The 21,188-nt window shown below is 40.0% G+C and overlaps 1 protein-coding gene across 2 annotated transcripts in view; it reads right to left on the minus strand.

Annotated features, from left to right (window-relative positions):
* Positions 1-20,749, minus strand: part of HECTD4 (HECT domain E3 ubiquitin protein ligase 4) — a 190,938-nt gene extending 170,189 nt beyond the window's left edge. For both annotated transcript variants that reach the window (XM_082853292.1, XM_082853291.1), the window contains exon 1: positions 20,454-20,749. In XM_082853292.1, the coding sequence (XP_082709418.1) occupies positions 20,454-20,630 (177 nt within the window). In that variant the 5' untranslated portion in view covers positions 20,631-20,749. The remainder of the gene's footprint in view (positions 1-20,453) is intronic.
* Positions 20,750-21,188: the final 439 nt, after the last annotated feature.

The raw sequence follows: 21,188 nt of genomic DNA on the forward strand, positions 1-21,188 counted from the left end.
ACTACTGAAGCCCGCGTGCCTAGAGCCCGTGTTCCGCAACGAGAGAAGCCACCACAATGAGAAGACAGTGTACCACAACAAAGGGTAGACCCCACTTACCGCAACTAGAGAAAGCCTGTGTGCAGCAACGAAAGACCCAATGCAGCCAAAAATAAATAAATAAAATAAATAAATTAATTTTTTTAAAAGCTACAGATAAATCATGAAAGATCATAACAGAATACTTTTACATATTTTTAATGCTACATTGCCTGACTTAAATTGTGCCAACTCACAAGAAAGATTTCATTACCAAGGCCATCATATATACTTACTCAGTAACACAGCTTAACAGAGAAGACACACTTACTGTGTTTAAGAGGCAAAAAGTCTAATCCAAGGTATGTCAGTCACTCATCTTCCCGTTCCTCAGTTTCCTAGCCTTTAAAACAAAGACAGAATGACCCATAGCTGGCTACCTTTCAGAAATGTGACTAAATAAGGTACATGTCTAATATGCCCATTCCCTATCATATATTGGTGCTTTAGTTCAATTTAACAAATATTCAGCAAACATACCACACTGTGGATAGTAAGTAGGCTGAGGGGCTCTCATTCACAAATGTACATGCAATTATGGGGAAACTGAGAAATTTCCCACTAAGTAGGTTTTTGTTTTTTATTTTACAGAATGCCTAGCTCTTAAAATATATCAGGAAACTTAAAATATGTCATAGTTTCAATATGACTTAGAAATAAGAAAATCACCAATAAACATAAGACATCTGTTTAGTTTGGGCCACATGAGGTCCCTTAAAAAGAAAAAGAAAAAGAATAATCCAAAATAAGATCACTAGGTACAATCCTTGCTGGCCTAGGAATAATAGGAGGCTAGCAAGCCTATGGAAAAGCCTAAAAATCGTAGGGCTGGAACAGAAACATCCAACAAAAACACTTACTATGTTAGATGAATGAATTACTGTCACTCACTGAATATTAGACTACATAAAATAGGAAAAGCTTGTAAACAAGCTTTTGAGAGTAGATTTTACTTTGTAAAGTTGATGAGGATGATATTTTTGTTTTCTTGATGGTATAGAAATATATAGTTTCTATATGCACAGAAACTGCACCTTATGATAAGGCTATATTCAAGCTGGTCTTTCACTTCTTGATTTCTTTCTGCTATTTACTTGCATCCATTCAAATAAATACGATAGGATAACAATGAGAAACTCTGATGAAAGGATAAGAGGAAATGGTAAAGATCATCCGACATCTCTGAGCTGCCAAACTATGATTTAAAGCAAGAATCCCCATCTATTCCCCGTTATCTCAAGGTAGGTTTATAAAATTCTCAAAACAAAATTCATTTAGATTCACTTTAATGGTAAGAAATACATTCAAAGTTCCAAAGCTTTTGAACTATGTTTTGAAATTTAAACAGGATGGGTTATGATCTAAGAAAGGGGGAGAAAAACTCACTCTTTCAGAATATTTAACATCTTGAAATCAAGACCCAAAAATCCTTCGACAGTTCCTTGCTAGAGAAACATAAACTACTAGCCAAAGTCTTTCCTTAATATCCAAGAACACAACTCGATAAATAAGAATCTAGGGATTTCCCTGATGGTCCAGTGGTTAAGAATCTGCCTTCTAATGCAGGGGGCGCAGGTTCGATCCCTGGTCAGGCAACTAAGAGCCCACATGCCGTGGAGCAACTAAACCCATATGCTGCAACTACTGAGCTCACACGCTCTAGAGCCCACTTGCCACAACTACTGAGCCCGCGCACTGCAATGAAGAGCCTGCATGTCACACCGAAAGACCCCGCATGCTGCAACAAAGATCCCACGTGCTGCAACTGAGACCTGATGCAGCCAAATAAGTAAATAAATATTAAAAGAAAAAAAACGGAGGGACTTCCCTGGTGGCACAGTGGTTAAGAATCCGCCTGCCAAGGCAGGGGACACATGTTCAAGCCCTGGTCCGGGAAGATCCCACATGCCGCGGAGCAACTAAGCCCATGCACCACAACTACTGAGCCTGCACTCTAGAGCCCGCGAGCCACAACTACTGAGCCTACGTGCCACAACTACTGAAGCCCGCGTGCCTAGAGTCCGTGCTCCACAACGAGAAGCCACTGCAATGAGAAGCCCGCACGCCGCAATGAAGAGTAGCCTATCATATATATTAGTCTATATTATAGACTATTTAGTGCTTATCAGCTCTCTCACAGAAGAACATATACCACTAAAAGAGTTCTAGTTTCTTATTTGTCTTTCATATTTTCCAAAATGTGGCTCTTCCTTGAGTTTCAACATGACTGCTGAACAGAGATAAATTTAGTTATTTTAAGAAACTACAACCAGATCTTTTCATGCGTCAAAGCAAAATGCCAAAATAAATTCTAAACCTTGACTTTGAAAAGTTAGGCTAAAAGAACATTCATTTCCTATCCCCCTAAGATCTACCTGCTTGCTAATGACATTATAGAACTATAACCTTTAAAATGTGAAGGGTAATTTTAATCTCATCAGCCAAATTTGCCAAAATGTAATATGTGCTCAACAGGATTAATAATACTGGTTCTTCTTCTGAAGTTCTTCAGCCTGACTCCTAAAAGAAACAGAAAGAGAGGAAAACCTGGATGTGTTATTCAAATGCTCCTACTAAAACCAGGGAGTGACACTTCAAATCTCAAATTGTTTTAAGTCATCACTTCAAAACTACTCTCAAACATGGTATATGCTGGTTATTTCAAATCCTAGCTCAGTCTCAAGCACCACTGATGTTAAGAATTTGAGGCACTTCCCTGGTAGTCCAGTGGTTAAAAATCCACCTTCCAATGCAGGGTTCAATCCCTGGTCAGGGCAACTAAGCCCACGTACCGCAACTAGAAAGAAGCCCGTGCGCCACAATGAAGAGCCCACTTGCCGCAATGAAAGATCCCACATGCCACAACTAAGACCCGAGGCAGCCCAATAAATAAATAAATAAATTAATTAATTAATTAAAATAATTTTTTAAAATAAATCTTTAAAAAAAGAATTTGATTTTAAAAAAAGAATGAAATTTTGCCATTTGCAGAAACATGGATGGACTTGGAGGGTATTATGCTAAGTGAAATAAGTCAGACAGAGAAAGACAAATACCGTATGATATCACTTATATGTGGAATCTAAAAAAATACAACAAACTAATGAATATAACGAAACAGAAGCAGACACACAGATATAGAGGACAAACTGTGGTTCCCAGTGGGGAAGGGGAAGGGGCAAAATAGGGGTAGGGGATTAGTAGGTACAAACTATTATGTATGAAATAAGCTACAAGGGTATACTGTACAATATGGGGAATATAGCCAATATTTTGTAAATATAAATGGACTATAACCTTTAAAAATTGTGAATCACTATATTGTACACCTGTGTAAAATACTGTACATCAACTATACTTCAATTTAAAACAATTAAAAATTAATTTTTTTAAGACATGAAATAACCAAAAAGTAAGCCTTGTCCAAATAAAAACGAGGCTCAAAACGAAAATATGTGATATGCCCTACAGACTAAATATTTATTCTACATTTAAATCAGCATAAGATTAAGGATGTTCCAAATAGGATTTTTTTTTTTTTTTTTTTTTTGCGGTACGCGGGCCTCTCACTGTTGTGGCCTCTCCCATTGCGGAGCACAGGCTCCGGACGCGCAGGCTCAGCGGCCATGGCCCACGGGCCCAGCCGCTCCGCGGCATGCGGGATCCTCCCGGACCGGGGCATGAACCCGTGTCCCCTGCATCGGCATGCGGACTCTCAACCACTGCGCCACCAGGGAAGCCCAAATAGGATTTTTTTAATGTGTCATTCCATTCCATTATATGGATAAAGATTTGTCCTATTACATTATGTGTATGGTATCATATGGAGGTGGATGGTATTGCCAAGCAAAAAGCAATCCTTTCAGGTTTCTTAACATTCAAATAGTTTTTTAAATTTGCCAAAATGAAGTTGCATAAATCAAAGGGATTCATTTCTAAGGATTATTGGTTACAAACAGAATTTTTAAAGGGGTGACATTTGAGGAGAGTCACTTGGCTCAGTCACTGACCTTTCTTTATCCTTAAATAGGGAGTGGCAGTTTCACGATATTGAGTAATACGAAAAATGTCCCTCAAACCTGTAAACCACAGTAAGCTAAGAGCCTTTGATAGTCTATATTTACTGTGTCATATGTAAGTTTAACTACAATTTAACTCAATTAAAAAATCAGGACGAGACTAATTTCAAAAAGTAGCCAAGGATTGCTAAAAATATAAGGGCTATTATATGTGGTATTAAATTGCTTCAAAATGGGAATGCCAAAAAATATTACAACTATGTACTTTCCAAAAGCTGAATGACATGAGAAAACTGACAGAAGCCCCAGTGCTTCTCACTAGATCTTTTCCTTCCCTTATCCAAGGAGATAATATTGATATATGCATACTGCATAATGATGTACTCAAATATTTATGGATATGACTAGCTAGCAAAGAGTTTAAGTTCCTTCACCCTTGCTGAGCTAAGGGTTTAGTAGCACATTAAATGTTATAAAGTATCTCCAAGAATCAGTGCAAATATATATTACAGTTCTACTGTGTATAAATCTCTCTTCAAAGCATAGGCTAAGTTTAAAAAGGAAAAAACCGAGTGGCTTGTATTTGAAAACAAGCAGTGTCGATTTTAATCACCCCATTTCTGTAATGTTTCATTTATCTACTACTCAGATCTCTAGCTTCCTCACCCAAAATAAATGCAAACTTTTAAGAAACAAGGAAGCTATTAGTTTTTGAGAGCATACTATGTGCCAAACATTGTGTTAGATATTCTATATCAGTGCTTCTTAAACTGTCTTGGGTGGAGGATTGGTATTTCCCAATCCATTGTAGAACAAAAGTTTTGTAAAATACAATAAAATCAATTAGCACCTCCAAAAAAGTGAAAAAAGACACAAAATTCAAGTCCCAAGTTTTATTACGTTCAACAGATATAAAACTAGTCTAGCAATCTGTTATGAAGTTTCTAAGTGCTTACTCTCAATTTCTGTACTTACCTTTTTGTTACGGATGAAAGTTCATGGTATGTGGCCTACACTTAGAGTAGCATTGCTCTATATACAACCTATTTAATTTTCCAAAGTCTCCTAACTCTTAGTAAGTGACCACAATAGGCTAAAGGAACTCAGTGTCTTCTGAAAAAAAAGCTGTATTAAATAATCTCAAGATCCTTTTCAGCCCCACAAATTCTATGATTCTGAATGCTGAAGATGTGATGTGACCAGCAAATAAACGACCTAATGACAGCCACTTCTGTCACCTCAGTGGAGTGACTAAAAGAGGACAGGCAATAAGAAGAGGGAAGAATAAGCTCAGAGAAAAGGAATAAGAATTTAACTGGGAGGCAGATACCGAAAGTGAGGAGATGTAGCCGAGTAAGAGGGATAAACAGCAACTACCACAGCTTTTATTTGGGAGCATTCAGGGTGGGGTGCAACTCTCCTACAAACAAATCAGTTTCTATAAACTGGACGTAGTAATAATTAAATCTAAGTCATGAAAAAAAAGATTAAAATATAACCAAGAAATGGAAGTTTTGACAGGTGATCAAAAGTTGGCTAGATATGTGTGTCAATGCCGAAGCCTAAAGGCTTAACCACTGGGCTCGCCCTCTGTGTCAACACATGCCCTAAAGACTCCTGCATTTAGAAGTCCCAGATCTGTCACTGACTCAATATACCACCCTTCTTTAAATCCGATATTCTGTACGGTCCCACATATTAACATTCATTCTAAAAGCAACAGGCAAAGAAAGAGCCATAAAATATAGTACTTTATACACATTTAAAAACCAGTCCTGTGCAAGATAAATATATAGTTGCTTATCATGTAAGTGCCTGTTTGACTCTAGTAGCAGGAAGGGTGACATTTTAGCACCAAACAGAACTACTTAGAGAAAGGTGAATCTGTAGATCAGAATTTGGGGAGAACCGTTCTAGTTCTGGGTAACGCTGTATGTCCCAATTATGTGGAATTACCACACAGTCTTGCAACCAGAGAACCTTTGAACTAAAAAGTCCTGTCTCCTTTGCCACGGGTGGTACTCAAAGTACGGTTTCTATCTGTACTCTCTGGAACTGTGCTACACATATGTAACTGTTCGTATCTGTTTGAAAAGATTCATTGTTTCAGTTGTTTCAAAGTTTTCCCACTGGTCTGCTATCAGAGTTAAAGCCACCCTTGGTAATATGGCTATTTTTGTTTTCTAATATGTTAAGTTTCTAAGTTTTTCATACTCTAATATTCTCAGAAGTACCACTTCTATCACCTTTGTGGATTGTTGCCCTATGGAAGCTAATTTCATCCAAAGGGAAGAACAACGGCCCTGAAGAAGGGAGCCCTTGGGACCCGCCAGCCTGACCTGTGATGAACACCAGGAGGCCAAGACGGCTGTAGTGGAGTGAAGGGAAGGAGGGTGGGTGTAGTGGGAGCTGAAGTCCAGAGATATCCGCTATGCATCAGCTTCTATGTGCATTAGATACCTCTGGGGGGAACCACTCTCTCCTGCAGAAGTAGAGTTTTCCCTGAACTCCCTTTTGAACCTTAAGAATTTTGAACCATGTGTTGCTTTTCTAAAATTTTTAATAAAGCACCTAATGAATCCACAGACTTCACATGTAATTTATGTATTACTTACATGATCAGAAATATGAACTTGATTATGCATATAAAAATGTACAATTAAACAGTGAAACAATCCTATCAATTTATACAGTTATGGCACAGTTCTGAAGTTTCTCATTCTAACTTATGGTAAATAAACCTAGATGGTCATACATGTGTGTCGTAGCATACTTAAAGAGAAGAATCTCACTATTTATAAAACCACTTCCCTAATTTTAAAAACTTTTCAACAGAATTGACTAAATATCCAACAATAGAGGAATGGGTAAATAAATCATTGAACATCCATATAATGAAACACCATGCAGACTTTAATATCTATGCAGGTATTTAAAATTATATTCTCTGGTACATGAGACAGAAGTGTAAGTGTACATGCATAGAAAAAAGTCTCAAGGGAAACACATTAAAATATAAACTAAACTCATCTCTAGGTGGTAATATTATTTTCTTCTTTATACTGTTTTTACATTTTGCAAATTTTCTAAAATTCTAACATTTTAATTTTTAAAATTTTAAGCATTTTGTAATGTTTTAAATTATGACTACAAGCCTTATTATGCTAATCAGTAACTAGATTATGCTAAATCCTATAACTTTTGTGACAGTTCAGTCCTCAAGACACTGCCACTCAATAAAAGCTGGTAAATGGACACAGCTGACTGAAAGCCCTGAAAAAAAAAATCTCTGCATGAAAATGTTCCAAATATACACAACAGTGCTCCAGTTCACTACCTAACTGTAGAACAACTAAGTTAAACAAAAATTCATTGCAATTCATTAAGATTTTTCGAATGATGAGCAAAACCAGGTATTTTCAATTGACTCCCTCTAATCTAGCGGTTTTCAGAAATCTCTTGGGAATCCATCATTCTCTACACAAAATTCATTACGCTCTACACAAAATCAAAGGTCTTAACCCCATATTATCCACATTCAAGCATTAACAACATTTACGACACTGTTGGGATGTGTTCTCTCTTCGTATCTAAAATGCAAAGCATAACTGCAATTATTAAAATTCCTAAAGTCTCACCGGAACTACTTTTAGTTCACCAAAAATAACTATCTATTCTTATTCTCTATTAATGAATTTTTCCTCACCTATGAGGAAAAATTTTCCTCACCTCAACTTATGATATAATTCATTAAATCACACTCTTTCACACATTTTAAATGCCCCTTTTAACATTCAGTTCAATCAATATCCAAAGTTGGAGCTCCTACTATATTAGTAGGTACTCAACATACAATATGAAATGGCTGTTCTCAAAGAGCTTATAATATAGTAAGGGTGATCAAGATGCAAATAAATAACTTTAATATATATAAGGCAGTGCTATGGAGATACAGAAGAGAGTATGACTGCTGCTAACTGTAGGCATCATGAAAATTTCATTGAGGAGTGGCATTTGATCTGCCACTTGAAGGATAAAGGGTAGTGTTCCAAAGGTGGAGATGGGGTACCCCAGGGCAATGGAACCCCTTAAACCAAGGTTGTAGGAGTAAATGTGGTGAGTTTGTAAAACATGGGGAAAGGTGGGGGGGGCGGGCAAGGATTAATGATATAAGACTAGAAAGGTAGATGGAGCCAAAGCATAGCTACGTTGAATTATTATTTTATTTTGCAGGAAATGGGAAGCCACTGAAGATTTGAGCAAGAAAGTAACATAACTGCTTTAGGAAGATTACTCTGGCAGCCACGTGTAGACTGGGCTGCGTAGTTCTTATTTAAAATAGCTGCCATTAACTACTGTCTCAGAGACAATAGGTTATTAAGATCAAGTGCAACCTAAAGCAGAGGTATAGTGGAAAATCACTCAAGAAATGAAAGCGTCCTAATTATATGACCTTGTACAAATCATTTTGCTTCTCTAAGCCTTTTTTTCTAAAATAATAAATATCTCCTCTACTGCCTCATGGAGCCACTGAAAAGATGAAATGAAAATAGTATATATGGAAGCCCCTGGAAGGCTTGCTGGTCATAAGGTCTCTGTCACAAATACTCAATTCTGCATTGTAGCATGAAGGCAGATAATATGTAAATGAATGTACTGGTTATGTTCCAATTAAACTTTATTTACAAAAACAGACAGCTAGATATGACCATGAGGACCATAGCTTGCTGCCCTCCGTATACAGAAGCACTGGCCAACAGAAATAGGTGAAACACATATGGAAATTAATATTTTCCAGTAGCCACATTTAAAAAGGTAAAAAGAAATAGATGAAATTAATTTTAGTATATTTTAATTTAAATAACATATTTAACCCATTATATCCAAAATATTACCATTTCAACATTTAATCCATTTAAATATTATTAGGGAGATATTTTACATCCTTTTTGTGTGAAGTCTTCAAAATCTGATGTGTCTTTTACACTTTCAGCACACTTCACTTCTGACGAGCCACATTTCGAGGGCTCAACAGCCACATGTGGGTAGTAGCTACCCACTGGACAGCACAGTTCTTGTGGCTACTTAAGTAAAACTGCTAAACTTTGACAATTCAAGCATAAAATAACAATTTGAACAATAAATGAAACCAAAATCACATAACAGTACTCTATGGAGAAGATGAAAGCAAAATGAATTTCGAACGTGAAAAATAATGTTCTCCTGGGATACCAACTGTTACTGCTTGAGGCCACCTGTTTAAAACGGTTCATTATTAGCAGTATAAGATACCAATATAAAGTATGTTGATGAATTTTTATTCCCATAGTTTCAGTTGACCAGACAAGGGGGAAAAAACCAAAATATTTGGTGAACAAAAAATTGTTCTATTTCAAAAGAACTGTTTGTCACTTTTTAGCAAGTATTTAATTTTCTTAAGAAAAATAGTTTCCTGGTTAATGATACCACATTTAGCAAATGGGCAAAGATCAGATTACCCAAGAAAATTATTATTCGCTAATAGCTTACAGTTAGTAGATAATGGGAAAAAATGTAGAAGAATAACATATTCTACCACAGAAGGGATTTTCCAAAATGTGGTTCACTTTTCTTTCAAACAATTGCAAACTATGCTAGTCGTCAGCAAACTTCGACCAAAAAAGGGAGAGATGCTGGCAGAAAGAGAGTCTATCTCAGGGGCCTCTAACCTTCACAAGTTTGGTGATGCTTACCAACCCTTCTCCAGTTACATTTTTAAATGCATAAAACAAAATACACAGAATTATAAGAAACCAATTACAGTATACTAAAATACAGGTACCAAAATACTTTAAGAAACAAATTTGTGATATCAACATAGAAACTTCACTATTAGTACATTGAATAACAAGATCTAATACTTGCCATAATTTCTAAGTGGTGGTGAGATGAGCATAAACAGTATTTCAAGATATGTTCAACAAATGTAATATGATATGAAAATATCTATGATTTCTACTGGTTACAAGGTCACAGGTACTGCCAATACTACTAGAGTTTGTTGACTACATTCATAATAGAAGGAAATGCTGCGTTCTAGCTAAAGGTATGTGTAAATAAACATATAATTTTTCCCATACAAGTTCACAGACCGCCCTGAATTCTATTCAGGTTCAGAATCCCTGAGGGAAAGCAAACTTTTATTATAAGCTCACCCAAAAAAATTCTCCCTCCAAAGTTCCCCAAATGTATTTTTACCTTTCCACCACCCATTTTGCTCCTTTCTAGATTAAGCAAACCAGTAAGTTGTCTTTCAGCCACACCACAACTGGATGATCAGGAAGGAATCAGTATCAAGAAATAAAGAAGGTAATTATTCTATTATAGGCCACTGTTTTGATGAAAATATGTTGATAGATTCTCCTTTAACATTCTTAATGATTCTATTTCAGGAGTAAGAAAAGCAAATATATCAATAGAAATAGGAGGTCCAGATTTTCTAGTCTGTCCTGTAAATAGCTGTATCTTTTATATGAGACTTGGTTCATTTGAAATCAGTAAAGCAAACCACAGAGCTCAAAGAAAATACAGTAAACACAGAAAAGATCCATTACAAATACAAGCTGAATGTTAATATTTTGTTTGGTATAAAACCACTACTTGAACCACACATCTGTAGTTATTAGTGTTGCTAAACCTACAATTTGCATAAAATAGTTTGCAAATTATGTATCTCTTTGTTGGTAATCTAAAATTGCTACACGTTGTGCTCTGACCTGGTAATTCAGCCGACTGCAGGTTTCAGTAGAAACACCAGGGATTCAAGTTGTGTCCACTTCAAAGTGTCCCATCATGGAACATTAATTAATTATTCTACAACTATGCTTAATAGTACTTCATAAACTCAAAGCTCCACACAAATAGTCAACATTATTGGGAGGGGAATTATAACAGCACTATAAAAATCCTTTTTAATTATAAACTGCCGATAATAACAGGTTGCAAAAACACACTTTTTTGTTGTTATTGTTGTTGCTTTTAATTTTTTTTTTAATTTGCATTTATTTATTTATTTTTGACTGTGTTGGGTTTTCGCTGCTGCGTGTGGGCTTTCTCTAGTGGCAGCAAGCGGGGGGCTACCCTTCGTTGCGGTGTGCAGGCTTCTCATTGCAGTGGCTTCTCTTGTTGCGGAGCTTGGGCTCTAGGTGAGTGGGTTTCAGTAGTTGTGGCTCGCGGGCTCTAGAGCGCAGGTTCAGCAGTTGTGGCTCACGGGCTTAGTTGCTCCGCGGCATGTGGGATCTTCCTGGACCAGGGCTCGAACCCGTGTCCCCTGCATTGGTAGGCAGATTCTTAACCACTGAGCCATCAGGGAAGTCCCTGCTTTTAAATTTTTTAAAAAATTTTTTATTGAAGTATAGTTGATTGAAACACACTTTAATAATTACCACAAATTTGTAATTTACCAAACTTTATCAAGAAAATAACACTGCAAAAAAGAAAAAGAAGAAAATGACACTCCAAACACTAAAAATCTTTTGGGTTTATTTATAATAATATATATAAATGTGAATTTAAGAAGGAAATAGTAAAAAAATTAGTTAATATGGCTATTTCTGGATAATGCAATCAAAGGATATTTCTTTTCTCTTTTACACCTTTAGTGCTTTCTCCATTTTCTACAACATCCATGTGTTACTTCTTTATAATCAAAAAAGTTTTGACAGCATAAAAATATAATGAACTGGGCTTCCCTGGTGGCACAGTGGTTGAGAGTCCGCCTGCCGATGCAGGGGACACGGGTTCGTGCCCCAATCCAGGAAGATCCCACATGCTGCGGAGCACCTGGGCTCGTGAGCCACGGCTGCTGAGCCTGTGCGTCTGGAGCCTGTGCTCTGCAACGGGAGAGGCCACAACAGTGAGAGGCCCGCGTACCGCAAAAAAAATATATATATATATGATGAACTATCAATTATTTCTATATAGGTCAGAAAAACATAGAATTACTCCTTATACTGGCATATAAGAGAGAAAATTTTAAGACAATCTGAGTCCAGATAGTCTGCCTAACAAATGCTATGCACTCTGAACACACTTCAGGGGCCAGTGCATCTCTTCCCAGGGTGGGCAGCTCCCTGGCTCTGCTGGCCTCTGGCAGCATCCCCAGACCATCAGAATACAAAGTTGTTGTTCTCTCCTGCCTATATATGGACATAGTCTGTATTAACTGGATTACTGACTAACATGAGTACATGCCAGGAGGCGAAGGCGATCAAGCCACAAGAGAAGTCCTCTGAAGTGAAGTGATAACAGCCAGGCAGCAATAACAGAAAACCCTGGCTTCTTTCAGCTGAGCATGATTTGGCATGCAGGTCCAGGTACCCAATTGTATCTATTGGACTGATCTTTTGGAGTGAAAGCCATTGACTTAAGCAAATGATAAATTTAAGCAAATCCGTAAGTTCTAAAATGGTCTCTATGAGGGTGTGAGGGAAAGAGGTCCTATCAAGCACTGTTACTTGGGAGTATGAATTGGTGTAAGCCACTGTGGAGAGCAATTTGGCAGTGTCTCTTCAAATGTAAAATGGTCACCTATGACTCAGCAATTCTACTTCTCAGGATCTGCTCTAGAGAAATACTCCCACATATGCACAAACAGGCATGCAAGGATGTGCACTGAAGGACCATTTTTAATAGTGAAAAACTGAATTTCAAACAACAAAAATAACCATCGTGGTAAGCTGAATAATAACCACTACCCCCTCCCCTTGCCAAGATGTCCACATCCTAATCCCTGGAACCTGTGAATGTGACCTTAGATGGCAAAAGGGACTTTGCAGATGTGATGAAATTAAGGATCCTGAGATGCGGAGATTACCCTGGATTATCCGGGTGGGCTCTAAATGTAATCACAAGGGTCCTTGTAAAAGGCATGCAAGAGGACTCAGTGAGAGGAGAAAATGACATGATGACAGATCAGAGACGAGGGTGATATACTTTAAAGGTTCGAGGAAGGAGCCACAAGCCAAGGAATACAGGTGGCCACTAGAAGCTGTGAAAGAGGCAAGGGAATGCATTCTCCCCTAGAGCCTCCGGAAGGAACCAGATCTGCCAACACCTGACTTTAACCCAATGTGACTCATTTAGGACTTCTGATCTCCAGAAATGTAAGAGAATAAGTTTGTGTTGTGTTAAGCCACTAAGTTTGTAATAGTGTGTTAGCATTGCAACAGGAAACTAACACACTCATCAGTAGGAGAACGGCTAAATAAGCTATGGTATTTCCGGAGTCTTGTACAGCACTTAAAAAATTGCAATAGATCTATATGTGGAGACATAGAAAAATCAAAACATATCATTGAATCTAAGAAGCAAGTTATAGAATGGTATGTCTAGCATCAAATCTTTTTTTTTTTTTGATGTGGACCATTTTTAAAGTCTTAATTGAATCTGTTACAATATGACTTCTGTTTTATGTTTTGTTTTTTTGGCCGCAAGGCATGTGGGATCCTAGCTCCCCAACCAGAGATTGAACCCACGCCCCCTGCATTGGAAGGCAAAGTCTCAACCACTGGACCACCAGGGAAGTCCCTAGAATCAAATCTATTACGCAAAAAAGAAAAAATAATAAAAAGTGTTCTGTACACACACACACACACACACATACACACACCACACCACACACATAAACATACACATTCAACAATGGTCTTGAAGAATATACCAAAAAAATTTATCATTGATTTAACCAGGGTGGGGAGTAGATGGAAACAGGACTAGTGATGGTAGTCAAAAGGAACTTCAGTTTAACCTGCATTTTTTTATAAGAATGTATTTATGTATTGGTTTTTAAAGAACTTAATGAATACATAAAGATGTTAACAATGCAGCATCAAAGTAATAGTGATACAATTTCTGCAGTCTTCTCTCCTTCTGAAGTAATTATGCATTTGTCCCATAGCTGATCACCTGCTGTTATTTACATTTGTCTACAACTATTGACTAAACATCTTGTAAAGCAGACTACACTCCTTGTGTTCACCCCACCATCACCACTGTAAAAAAAGCCAGAAAGAGGGGTGGAGGGAGGAGAAAGCATGGGGCACCTTCAGGAACTGACAGTCCTTTCATAATTATCACCACAGGTACCTCATATGACTTAGGAAAGAACAGGTGCATGACAATCCCCCCCAGTAGCCCCGGCCAACAGGTGGTATTTTATGGCAGCCAATATGGAAGCCAAGAAGACAGATAATAATCAAAACTGATTTATTTAGCAAGACCCTAGGCATACAATTGGAGGAAAACTGAAATGAAGACTATTATCTCATCTGCCAGCAAGATTCCAAACAAACTGGGAAGGAAGAAAATTCCAAAGGGATCACAAACACACCAAAAAAGCACTATCTCCACTATTCACTACTAGGAAAGAAAATTTGTTGATGGGATAGTTTTGCTTTCATATACACTGGGCAGCTAACTGAATATACATAAAATAACTTCTCAGCAACACAGCACCTTCCAAAGAGAGTTCATACACTGTAAGTACATAATCACAACCATCCTTAACTAATCCTTACGTTAACCCTATTATTACCCCCCTCTTACAGATGACTAGGCAGTCTAACAATGGTTTTGAAGCCTCGACCCTGGGCTGGAATCAGGCAGATCTATTTCAGCCTCAGCTTTACTAGTAACTGTATGACCTTCATCAACTTCACTTCTGTGCCATGGCTTCCTTATTTGTAAAATAAAGATGACAATAGTACCAACCTCATGAAGTTGCAGTGAGGATTAAATGAGATAACGGGTGGGAAGTGCTTAGCACAGAGCCTGGCATGCAATATGCTGACACTGTTGTCCTCGTGGTGGTAGAGGTGGTGGCAATGATGACAAAGAAGTTGCAGTGGAAGAAACCAGGGATTATTAAAGGTAATTGAACTTGCCCAAGGTCACAGGCAGAGCTAGAGTTTCAATCCCAGTCTGACTCTTTAAACCTGACTTTAACCTCTAGGCAATACTGCCTCCCACAGTCTTCAAATACTTCGTCCTAACTTTACAGCTAGCCAGTCATACCCGAGAACTTTTTTTCTCTTTTTTTTTTTTATTGAAGAATAGTTGATTTACCATGTTGTGCTAATTTCTGCTGGACAGCAGAGTGACTCAGTTATAAACATATATACATTCTTTTTTTATATTCTTTCACCTGAGAAATTTTGAGCCATTTGCTGAGGTCACAGAACACTGTACCAAGATTCAGCGACTCTTATTCTAGTGCTCATTAATTACCTGATAATTAATTCTGTTAGTGAAGAGAGGCAGTTTATTCATTTATTCATTAACTCTTCCAAATCTAGAATTTGGAATTCTCTAAAAGTACCTAAACACTTTCTAAAGAATTATGACCAAAGGATAAACAGGTGGTAGTATCCTCCTAGGAGAACAGATCAACATTTATGAATTTAAATATCACCTCAAAGCTTTCACTTAAGTGTAACATAAGTATTCAAAGCCTTGACTATTTAAGCTGATCACCTCCAAACCCAAAGGTTCCTTCCCTTACATGATTAAAAACAAAAAACAAACCCAAAGACCTATTGAGCCTTTTTCACATCAGTAAAGCATTCTGGGCTTCTGCCTGTTTTGCTTGTTTTACTGAACTATAACTGGCATACAATAAACTACACATATTTAAAGTGTACAATTTCAGGAGTTTCAACATATGTATCATACAACATGAAACCATCACCACAATCAAAATAGGGAACATTGCCATCACCCCAAAAGTTTCCTCATGCACCTCTGTAATCCTTTCTCCCAACCCTTCCTGCCTGCCTTCATCCCCAGGCAGCCACTGGCAAGGCCCTACTTGATCTGCAGACCTGGCCTCCATCTCCTATCACTCACTCTCCTTTCCCCCTTTGCTTACTGGGCTCAGAGCCCCACACTAAGGATGCTAAGGATGCTTCCCTCTCAGGGACTTGGCTCTTGCTGTCCTCCGTCTGGGATGTGCTCCCCCCAGTAGCCATATGGTACACTCTCATTTCTTTCAGGTCTCAAATGCCATCCTGGTCTTTCCTTTCCAGTCCACTGTATGTAAAACAGAGCCCTTCCCCACACCATTACTCTCCATCCCTCTTACCCAGCTATACGTTTCTCCATAGCACATATCATTTGACATATTATTCACATGTCCTATATTTGACAATTTGTTATCGTCTATGGAAAGCAGATGCTTTCCATAACTACAGATTAGTTTACACTTCCTAGAACATCATATAAATGGAATCTTACAGTATGCACTCTTGTATGACTGGGTTCTTCCACTCAGCATAAATCCAAGTTGTCAGTATCAACAACTCATTCATTTCTATTGCTTAGTATTCCATTATACGGATGTACCACACCTGTTTATCCATTCACTTGTGGATGGACATTTTGATTATTTCCAGTTTTTGGCAAACACAGATAAAGCTGCCATGAACATACACGTTCAAGTCTTTGAATGGGGCGGGTGGTGGGGGGTCCTTATAAACAAACACAATGAAAGATGAGAAACACTAACGAAAATGCTTGGGTTCAAAATTAATCTAAACTACGGAGTAAAAAATATCTTGGCCACCTTGAGCAAGTCAATTAGCTTCTCTATCAACATCCAGATGTATGACGCCTGTCCCCACCTGGAATTTGTAAAGAAAAATGAGACAGGAAGCTGAATTCTTCTGGAACTTCCACAAAGAAACTAATGCTTTTTTCTTGTAAATTACCTTAATTTTAAAAAGACTAATAGTCTATGAAATGTAATGCAAAATTCAATAATATTTGTCATTTTTGAGCTATTGCTTTTTTATTTCTCTTGAATTTATATTTATTTCAACACTTAAAAACTAATTTCCTGCATGCTTTCACTTTTTGCGAAAAACATAAAATTAAATACAGATAGCTATTTCAAAGGCCAAGAAAGAGCTTCACTCTGCATCTTTAATCCGCTCAAGTAGATTCAAAGTCCTTACCTACAAGGCCCTACTTGATCTGCAGACCTGGCCTCCATCTCCTATCACTCACTCTCCTTTCCCCCTTTGCTTACTGGGCTCAGAGCTCCACACTAAGGATGCTAAGGTTGCTTCCCTCTCAGGGACTTGGCTCTTGCTGTCCTCTGTCTGGGATGTGCTCCCCCCAGTAGCCATATGGTACACTCTCATTTCTTTCAGGTGTCAAATGCCATCCTGGTCTTTCCTTTCCGGTCCACTGTATGTAAAACAGACCCTTCCCCACACCATTACTCTCCATCCCTCTTACCCAGCTATACTTTTCTCCATAGCACTTATTTGACATATTATTCACATGTCCTATATTTGACAATTTGTTATCGTCTATATCCCCCACTAAAATAAAAGCTTTTTTAAGAATAAGGATTTTATTTTATCCCCTTGCCATGTCCCCAACACCCACGACAGTGGGCTCAGCTCACCTCTGAATTCCACAAACACTTGTTAATGAATTTGTTGATTAAACACTATTGACTGAAAGACAAACAAAAAAACCTTCCCTCTGAAATTCACTGAGAAGAAAATTTTTAATTCCAATTCTCTGCTATTGCTTAAATTAAAATGCTAAGTTAACGCTGATCTACCTCTTAGGATGGGTTCTTTTTTCGGATTCACATTTATCTTTGAGCAGCACTTACATAGTGAAAAGAACACTGGAATTCAAAGCCAGGAAAGCCAGGGTCTAGTCACTTGTCCTGCCATAACTAGCTATGCTACCAAGCCAAAACCTCTCCTGATCTCAGATAACTTCTCTCTAAAATGAGGGAAACAAGTATCTCTAAGGTTCCTCCTTGCTCTAAAATTCTGAGACTCTATTGCAGCTAGTGCAGTCTTACGCGTTAAGGTTGCCAATCATAAATTAGTCACCTCAGTTTGAGTCTCATCTTTCTTAATCCAAAATTGTTAACTGAAAGATTCTATATAACTATAAAATCCTGTAAAAATTGGTCACTTTCACCCAGATGTCCAGTGGAAGGAGAGGCTTGGAAGAGCCTCACAGGGGTAGTAGCATTTCAAAAGTTAGTTTTTAAAAAGTTGATGAACCTCTAATCTTCCTCAGATGTAAAAAGAGAAGTCACTAGAAAGGAAATAAAGATACCTGTTTATTACCCTATCTTTACCCAGTTATTAAACTTAAAACAATTACAAATATGAGTATCATACATGCATGAAGGTAGTGGAATATTATGATTAGGAGCAGATATGTTTGAGGCCAAACAGACCTGGGTTAAAGTCCAGGCTGTCTTCTCCAACTATGTGTGATCTTGAGCAAGTTGCATACCTGCTCTGTACTTTACTTGCCTTACCTGTACATGGGTACAATATTTACAACTGTTACAACAGGTAACAATATTTAGCTACCAGGATCCCTCCCCACTCTTTTTTAAACCAGGATCCCTTGGAGAATTTAGTAAAACAATGCCTGACATATAGAATACACTTACTCAATATTATTATCATTAAATATGCAAAACACAAACCTAACAGCCACAAAAACATTCTTAGCTATTTCTCCTGATACTATGTTGCCTGTATAACATATGGAAAGAAATGAAAAAAGTTCTGACTACATTCAGAAATGTTTATCACCCGTATACATATTGGTTTCTGAGAGGTCAGACCATGAAAATTTTTTTTAAGTTTTTAAAAAATCTTCCAGGCCAGAGAGATTCTTTCTATTAAATCATTCATCTGTGGAAATACCTGACAACTACTCAGTACATTTGTACAGTAAACATCTTAGGAAAGCCAGCTTAACAGCTCAGGTATTTTTAACTAATCCTACACTTTTTAATAATAAATAAATTACATACATATAGAAATTTTGGATCTGTGAACTTTGTCTCTAAGGAACAAAGAGCATCTGCCTTCCTCATTTCACATACAAGAGAACCAATTATATCAAAAGATTCCACCATCATAGCATAATGCCCCTTGAGTTTTTAAGCATATAAGACACTCAGACACACCTTGCTTTTTATAGAAAAGGCCCAAATGAGACATAATAAAACTATGATTCCATGTTCAGAATTCCCTACCAATTTGCACATGCCTTATTTTTTGGTGGCCAGACTGTAAAATAAGTCATTAAGAGTTCACAATGGGAATGCCGCAGCCGCAACTTCAACTTCAAATCCAGACACAAAAATAGAGGAACGTATTCGCATCTCAGACACGTCCAAATGTCTCCGCCAACGGGATCCCATCACTGCCGTTTCCAGAAACACATAGAAATGGGTTTTAATCCATTTCTATAAATGTTCGTTGTGCTGAAAGCCAAAGTGCCCGCAAAACCGCATAACACAAAAGATTTCTCGCATACCGTTTATAGCCAGTAGACAAGCCATCCTCTCTGCGCCCTACCCCAGAGAGTCCTCCTTGCGACAAGAATTTCGTGACACCCCATGCTACCTACACATCAAAATGTCACCCCACAAAGTGGAGGGGGAGCAGTGCCTCGATGAACCGATCCTGCCAGTACTGCCACCCCTGGGCAAACACGAAACCAAGAGAAGTCGGTGGAAAGTTCCCATCCATCCAGCATATTTGGTTTCCTTCTGCCCCCAAACCCAGCGGCACAATTGCTGAGATTTGCTTTTGCACCTGCCACGGCTCCTAAGCCTGGGCTTCTCCGCGACCCCCAAGCTCATAAAAAGGCCTTGCGGCCTAAAACGCCCGTGACCCTTGCGGATAGCGCACCGAGGGCCGCTGTAGCATCCCCCTCGCTGTCCACACTGCCCGCTTCCCTGACAAAGGCCCCGTGTCAATCCGAGGCACGACACGGAGTAGTTGCTGGATTGCCCATCGCGGACCGGCAGCTGCCACTACCTTCTCCCGAGAAAAACAAACAAAACACACACGCACACATACACACACGCACAGCACTAGGGAATGACGAGGTGGGGGGGGGGGTGTAGAGCGTTAAAATTAAAATGTCCCCAAAGCTAAGCAGCCTGGGTGTGCCCTGTAAGTGCGTCCAAGGGGTCCGTGGGGGAAGGGAGACCGGGCCCGGGAGGCGGCGGCGGCTCCTTCGGGGCTTCAAGGCCGTGCCGGGTGATGGTCTAATAAAATGTTGGTAGTCGGAACGTTCAAAATGAACCCACAAATGAAATCCCCGGCGGGGATTGAGGCCCCGAGGAGGGAGGGAGGCGGGTGGTCTGCAGACTCGCGGCGCGGCCCGCACCTGCCTGCCCGGCGCCCACACACACCTGCTGGGGCAGCCTTCGTGGGCCTCGGGGTCGGGGTGAAGCGGAGATGAGAGGGCCCGACCCCGGGAATGCGGCGCGGGTGGGCTAATCTGATGGCGGAGGCCGGGGGCAGCCTCGCTCACCTCCAAGTCGGTGTCGGCGGCCTCCGGGGCCCCGAGAATCTCGCTGGGCAGCTCGGCCAGGTCGGTGACCCGGATCAGCCCGTCGTGCAGGAAGATGGTCTCCTCCTTCACCGAGAGCCACTGCGCCGAGTCCGCGGCCGCCGCCGCCGCAGCCGCCGCGGCCGCCGACGAGCCCATGGCTCCGGCTGAGGGGTTGGCGGTGAGGAGCAGCCGCCCGGCCAGGGGAGACGCTAGCAGTAGCCGCCGCGATCACCAGTCCATGGCAGCAGCCGCCGCGCCCGCCTGCAGCACCCCGCTCGCCGCCTCGCCCGTGGAGCTCCGTCCTAGGAGGTCCGAGCCGCCATCCTCCCACCCCTGGCCCCGGAGACCCTGGCCCCGTCGCCACCGCCACCGCCGCCGCCCTGAGGAGCAAGATCCGCCTCTGCCTCTCGGCAGCCAACTGTCAGTGAGACGCCATGTTGGGGGCGGAGCTCCCGGCATGCCCCGCGGAGCGGACAATACCGGTCCCGCCCACCCGTTTGGCCCCGCCCTCCTCCCCGCAGACCTGGGGCAGCCGGGTCAGCAGGACCTTCTCTGCCTCGCCTGCCACTGCATCTTCCCCTTAGAGTGACCTCCCACGCCCCTTGCGATTCGAGGGCGCCCTGGGTCTGCAGTGCACCAAGAGAAGAGGGCACCGCCTCCCCTCCTCCCACCTGCTCAGGTGTGCACTCCTCTCTCTTCCGCCAGAGCCCCCAC

This window comes from Leucopleurus acutus (assembly GCF_964270905.1).
Source record: "Leucopleurus acutus genome assembly, chromosome: 13".
NCBI classification, from domain to species: Eukaryota; Metazoa; Chordata; class Mammalia; order Artiodactyla; family Delphinidae; genus Leucopleurus; species Leucopleurus acutus.